General features: G+C 40.4%; 1 protein-coding gene across 1 annotated transcript; it reads right to left on the bottom strand.

The window, feature by feature from the left end:
• Positions 1-314: 314 nt before the first annotated feature.
• Positions 315-6,587, bottom strand: LOC125028580. The gene is made up of 4 exons (XM_047618013.1): positions 6,390-6,587; positions 5,829-6,018; positions 4,955-5,118; positions 315-759 (listed from the first exon to the last, which is right to left on the bottom strand). Exons 1-4 carry the CDS (start codon positions 6,549-6,551, stop codon positions 457-459), a joined length of 819 nt encoding a protein of 272 aa, XP_047473969.1. The 5' UTR covers positions 6,552-6,587; the 3' UTR covers positions 315-456.
• Positions 6,588-6,753: the final 166 nt, after the last annotated feature.

The following is a 6,753-nucleotide window of genomic DNA, read 5'->3' as shown; positions in this document are numbered from 1 at the left end:
ATCCATAGAACGAGACTTGGCTTTCTTTGTGTATGGCAATATGAGCACTTTTATTAACACTGTCTAGCTGCAATATCCCCACAAAGGGAAAGCCTAATATAGTTACTGAAAGCTACTGGATAGTCTCTTTACCAGCCTTTTTTTTTTTTTCTGTGTGTGTGTGTGTGTGTGTGTGTGTGTGTGTGTGTGTGTGTGTGTGTGTGTGTGTGTGTGTGTGTGTGTGTGTGTGTGTGTGTGTGTGTGTGTGTGTCCCCACTTTTCACTATTTTACCCTATTTTTCTCTACTGTAGTTGGTATGTGAAAATAACTGAACTTCACTATATTTTTATTGTACAACCAACATACGATAACACTTCAGTTGTAACGTGATTAACGGTTAACAACTCGACATTCAATAAAAATAATCAAAGTATATGATGATGCTATTTATGTGACTCTGTTTATACGATGAAAAATTACAAACAGAATTCACTTGATAGATCCATATATTTATTACATGCGAAATTTAGTATCATATCACCATATTGCTCCACCAATATGTATCCCACGTGTCTTGCGTCATGGCACTTCCATCTGTAGTCTGGATACGTGACAACGTGTGTCGCCAGGCATTCCCTCGTGTAGGCCTGGGCAAGAGGCAAGCCGCTGTCCCACACAAGCACTCGGGTTCCCGCCAAGGCCTGTCGGCTCACGCGATTAAATAACTCAAAGTTTTCCACGTTGTACTGGGGATGAATCTGTGAGTTGTCATGCGCTGTCTGGGGAAGGAGTAATAAATTTAGTGCTTTAATGATTTCAAGTCCGTTGTTATTTTTTGGGGTACATAAACACATTCTAGGTGGTAATTGTGCATCTTGTTCATTAAAATTCAGGAACTTTATTTTGCAGTGCAGTATACAGGCCAACTGAAAATTAAGCTTCGGGAATCGGATACTGATGCGCTTTTTTAACAGGGCAGAGATCATTTGTTAACATATTGGCATAATAATTCTGTCAAATATGTTTGTGTACACTCGTATATTTATTCTATCTGACTTAGCAATATGATACGACGACGAAAACGGTTGGAAAAAGTGCTGTGAGCACAGTTACCTCATTCCCCCCGACTGTTAATCCCCTCGAGGTCTGGCCGCCGTCGTGCATCTAGGGCGCCAACTTCTGGCCTTTTCTCAAGTGGATCCAGTTGATTGATGTCGCTGGATCCACAGAGGCACGGTTAGCTTCGAAATACCTAATCTTGATATTTCGGCTTCCAAGCCCGAGGCCCAAGCCATTATCAACTCCGAAACACAATTCCAACACGTCATGAAGCTTTATCAGTTCCGAGCTTTGAAAACAAGTACCAACCTTTCCGAATCAACTCCTAGCAATCGTTTCGGTTTCATGTAATCCCGAGCAAGATCTTGATCCCGAGTAAAGAAACTTTTTTTTTTTTTTTTTTTTTTTTTTTTTTTTTTTTTTATAGCGAGTATGTGTTCAGCATATGTAGTCGACATCTAATTCAATAACACTGGCCCAGGTCTCTTCTATTCACTTATTCTAATTACCACGCCCCCCCCCCCTCCACGCCTCCCTTGCATCTGTAAATAAAATTCCCTCTCATATTTTAAAGAAAATTATAAGTATGTTTTGTTAGTCTCTTTAATGAGTATGAATTAGTGGCATTATAATTAAACTTTTCATGACCATGCTCTCGTTAAGAGAATAACAAGATAATTAGAGAAATTAATGCCTTTTTTCCAAGGCCCCCTTTGGGAAATAATGAAGTTCCCTACGGGTTTAGGTTTAGGGTATATTCTTATTTTCACAGGACTAATTTCAAACAAATAGAACACACTGTGGCAGATCAGAGTACAATTTCCTTCATTCCTTCATAAATTATCAAAATTGATTGCTACTTACCTAGGGCTACACGCCAATCCAACTACTTTAAACCAGACCATTTAAAGTATTGACGAATAAGCATTTCGATACAAGGGGGAGAAGAGTCTATAGGATTACATATAACTCTAAGCTTAATTGACGTGAAAATGAACACGCATAAAAGTGCACAGAACATGGAACGGCAGTGGAATACTTATACTCAACAGAAGCGTATTCTGGAATTTCGGAAGGGCGGCAGCACCTGATGTGGAAAATAGGTTAAGCTCGCAGAGCTTTCAAGAGAGTCTGTGACGCTCTACTGCCTTTTACCAATAGCTAGTAAAAGTCATATATGAAATGTTCAATATCAGATATAAAGTTAACAAATCATAAATTCTCAATGAGTAAAACCACTGTTTTCTGTCGTTCATACAAAGCAGCGGTCCCAACCAGAGGCCGAGGGTCAGTCAGCTGTCGAGATTCCGACGTTGAATGTGCAGTTACTTAGTAAAGGCTGCTAGACATTAATATGCTGTCACTTGCGTAGTAGTAGAGTAGAAAAATGGTTTCCTGAGAAAATTCTTGGCGGTCTCAAGAATATATCGAAATAAAGAAAATTGGTACACTATTGGAAAATAATTATCTATCAAATCTGGAACTTTGGAGAAAAGATATTTCGATAACGCAGAAGTAATACTGATCAGTTAAACAAAATTGTATTTCTAATACAGCATGGGCGTACCACTAAGAAACATTCAGGGGATATCTCTTTTTTTTCCATTTACACCTACATGGAATCAAAGACCCGAACGCTAAACTTTATTTTCAAGTACTTTCCAAACCGTTTCTAAGTAATTTACAAGAAAACAACAACAACAACAACAACAACAATAACAACAACAACATCAATAATAATAATAATAATAATAATAATAATAATAATAATAATAATAATAATAATGAAAGGAAAACCGCCACAGTAAGAAAATAAAATTGAAATTGAAATGTAACGTTTCGAACTCTTCACGAGTTCCTCTTCAGACGAATGATAAACCAAAATGGATACAAGGAGAGAATTTTGACAAGAATATATAGTGATTGAGAGACAGAACAAACGAGTAGACTCAGGTCTAAGGACGAGGGACATTATAATTACCAAAGCCGACAAAGTTAATAACGTAGTTATACTTGATAAATCAGATTATATAAGCAAAGCTAATTCCCTCCTGAACGACGACTCAACGTATCAAAAACTGCGCTCTAACCCTTACCCATCAGTCACGGAATCTTTTCGTAAAAACCTCAGGCGTATTGCTGCTAAATGTCCCGACCCCAAATTTTTCGATCGCTTTAGAACGATTAATCCCTCCATTCCGTATTTTTATGGCCTTCCTAAAACTCACAAACAGGGTGTCCCTCTAAGGCCTATAATTTCGTCTTGCAACTCAGTTACCCGTCCTTTAGACTCTTGGCTAGCGAGGGTTCTATCTCCTTTTATGGGATCATTCTCTGATAGTCATATCAAACATTCTATGGATTTCATGGATAAGGTTAGAAACTTGCCGACGCACGGTAAGAAATTAGTGAGTTTTGACGTAGATTCCTTGTTCACTAATGTCCCGCTTGACGATGTGTTAGATTTCCTTGAAAGAAAACTTTATTCATCTCATGAGAAGATCCCTATTCCGGTCAATTGCTTTATCGAGCTCATCCGCTTGTGTGTCTCGAATAATGTCTTTATTTTTGACGGCGGATTTTATAAACAAATCAATGGTATCGCGATGGGAAGTAGCTTAAGTCCGGTCCTTGCGAATTTATATATGGAGTTGTTTGAATCTGAACTCCTTCCGTTTATTCTCCCTCCCGACACGATTTGGTTTCGTTATGTTGATGACATTTTTTCTTTGTGGCAAGTAAACCGTTTAGACTTTGATGATTTTTTCGGTAAACTCAATAACCTCGCGCGTACTATTAATTTCAAAGTTGAATGGGAAGATTCAGGTAAATTGCCTTTTCTCGACGTCCTTTTATTCAATGAAAATGGCACGCTTAAATTTTCGGTTTACCGTAAACCTACACACACCGCTAATTACCTTCATTTTTTCTCGAATCACCCGTTGTATGTTAAGAAATCAGTAGTCTCGTCCATGTTTCTGAGAGCATATAGGATTTGTGACAATGAATTTATCGATCGAGAAATTGACGTCATATTTGATACGTTCTCTAAATTAGGATATCCTCGATTTTTCTTAAAGCAGGCTCATTCATCTGCGAGATGGAAGTTTTACACTCATTCCCGTAATACTCAACAGGATAGTGACAATAATCTTTTAATTATTCCGTATAACCCGTCCCTCGATGAGAAAAGACACATGTTTAAAGGCGTTGGAATTGATATTGTTTTTACTTACCCGAACACGTTGCGTAATAGTTTGGTTAAACACAATGCGACTAGTGGTGCTCTGGGGACTTCTCCCGGTATTTATACTATACCCTGTAATGTTTGCCCTAAATTTTACATAGGTGAGACCGGCAGAGCTTTTGAGAAAAGAATAAGTGAACATAAACGTGACGTCAGATATGCCAGAGATTCAAATGCGTGTTTCGTTCATTTGCGTGATGAAGGTCACCAGCTTAACTGGAAAAACGCGAAATTAATTCATAAATCAGCTAACTCGTACGAAAGGAAAATGTTAGAATCTCTATTAATTAGAAAAATGCCTAATTTTAACTTGAGTGCTGGTCAATGGGGCTTGGATGATCTTACCTCCTCGTTAGTTAGCAAAGCCTTCCCCAGACTCTTCGACCTTGACCCTCGTCCTGAGACCTGAGTCTACTCGTTTGTTCTGTCTCTCAATCACTATATATTCTTGTCAAAATTCTCTCCTTGTATCCATTTTGGTTTATCATTCGTCTGAAGAGGAACTCGTGAAGAGTTCGAAACGTTACATTTCAATTTCAATTTTATTTTCTTACTGTGGCGGTTTTCCTTTCATCTTTGTGTACACGTTACTGTGTTTGTCTTTGTGTCAATAATAATAATAATAATAATAATAATAATAATGATAATGATAAAAAATGTTTGCTCACCGGAACTTCGTCGAGAAGTTTGAAGATCGTGGGTACAGTGTTTGCTAGACGGATGAGGTCGTTTGATAAACTGTGGAGATGATCACTATACATGCCCATCGCAGCATCTGGACCTGATTCTTTGTACAGAGGCTCTGTATTAAGCATCCAGTGGAGTCCAGAGCCTGTGTAGGAAATAGCAGTAACATACCATTAAATATGCAGCGTAGTAAAGATAATGCGAGAACAAGACTTTCTGTAACACGAGAAAGAGTTGTAAATCTGAGGATAAGGATAAGTACGAGATGCGAAGCTGAGCCTCGCCCGGGCTATGCCCAAGAGGGGAGCCCAGCCTGTGTCGACTAATGCCGACTCGCTAACGTGTGTCAGCTGGTATTGACAAGGCTTAGTTCTTAACCGCCGTGGTGCCTAGCCACATCAGTAACCTCCAGGCGACAATTGCAACTTCTCGCGCCTGGGCGGGGCGCGAACCGCCGACCCCTCGGATGCGAGGCCGACACGTTACCACTGTACTAGCCCGGAGGCTAAATCTGAGAGTAGTAAATGTAGCAGACTGTAGCTGTATTTAGTATGCTTTAGCTTGTTCGCGTTTCCTTGTAGAAGCGTTGAAGGAGAATACCTAGAGACATGTGACTAGGCACTCATGTGAAAATAAGTTAATAAATATAAGTTTTGTGTTGTACAGATTTTCAAATGTCTAACTAAAGTATTTTAAAGAAGAACAACTTACCAAGGATGAACAACTTACCAAGGATGAACAGGTTACCAAGGATGAACAACTTACCAAGGATGAACAACTTACCAAGGATGAACAGGTTACCAAGGATGGATAACTTACCAAGTTTGAACACCTTACCAAGTTTGAACAGCTTACCAAGGATGACCAGCGTGGGAGCCGAGCGGCGATTCTCCTCCCAGCCCTTCACGAGAGTCGGGAGCCTCTGGAGGAGAGGGTCCCAGTAGAAGGTCACGCGGAAAGGAACGGCCAAGTGGCGAGCTTTGAAATCCTCGTATGTGGTGTGAAGTCGGAAGCTTCTCAGCAGCAGGTGAGCGGGACGCCACTCCTGCGAGCAAGCAAGGCAGACTATTCCAGCATGATGCACACACACACACACACACACACACACACACACACACACACACACACACACACACACACACACACACACACACACACACACACACACAACCACACACACACACACACACACATATATATATATATATATATATATATATATATATATATGTATATATATTGTGTGTGTGTGTGTGTGTATGTATATATATATATACACACACACACACACACACACACAATATATATATATATATATATATATATATATATATATATATATTTGTATGGCAGATATATAGACAAACTGAATTTAGGATTAGGATGGCTGTGATCTGAGTCCGTGCCCCCACTCACGTCGGAGTCCTTCTTCCTGTACTGGAGTCCAACGCCACGCGCCCGGCGGATGAGGACGTCGAACAGGTACCTGAGGTGCGAGTCCCCGACCAGCACCCAGTGCGTCGCGCCGGCCAAGTCGGGCGCGCGAGTCGCCAGCGCCCAGTCTGCTCGGCCCGCCATCAGATCCTCCGCCAAATCGCTCGATCTCGAGTAATTTTGCCCGTCATCCGTGTCATTGGACATAGGAAAAATGACCCCATTTACTACAAAAAAAAAAACCTACGTCATATCCAAGGGTTCCCTTTTTAACACCACCATTGCCGGTGACCAATTTTGCGGAAAACACAGTGCAATTTCCTCCACTTTTGGGGGTCCCCAGAGC

Source organism: Penaeus chinensis, chromosome 1 (assembly GCF_019202785.1).
Source record: "Penaeus chinensis breed Huanghai No. 1 chromosome 1, ASM1920278v2, whole genome shotgun sequence".
Taxonomy (NCBI): Eukaryota; Metazoa; Arthropoda; class Malacostraca; order Decapoda; family Penaeidae; genus Penaeus; species Penaeus chinensis.
Note: the sequence above shows the minus strand (reverse complement) of the source record. Positions and strands in the feature narration are given on the sequence as shown.

Bases quoted from the DNA above. Each gene is read 5' to 3' on its own strand.
- LOC125028580 (XM_047618013.1), bottom strand. From the start codon at position 6,551: ATGGCGGGCCGAGCAGACTGGGCGCTGGCGACTCGCGCGCCCGACTTG. The intron at 6,019-6,389 runs GTGAGTGGGGGC...GCTTGCTCGCAG, and splicing joins ACAGGAAGAAGGACTCCGAC to GAGTGGCGTCCCGCTCACCT. The intron at 760-4,954 runs GTGAGCAAACAT...CTCCTTCCCCAG, and splicing joins AACTTCTCGACGAAGTTCCG to ACAGCGCATGACAACTCACA.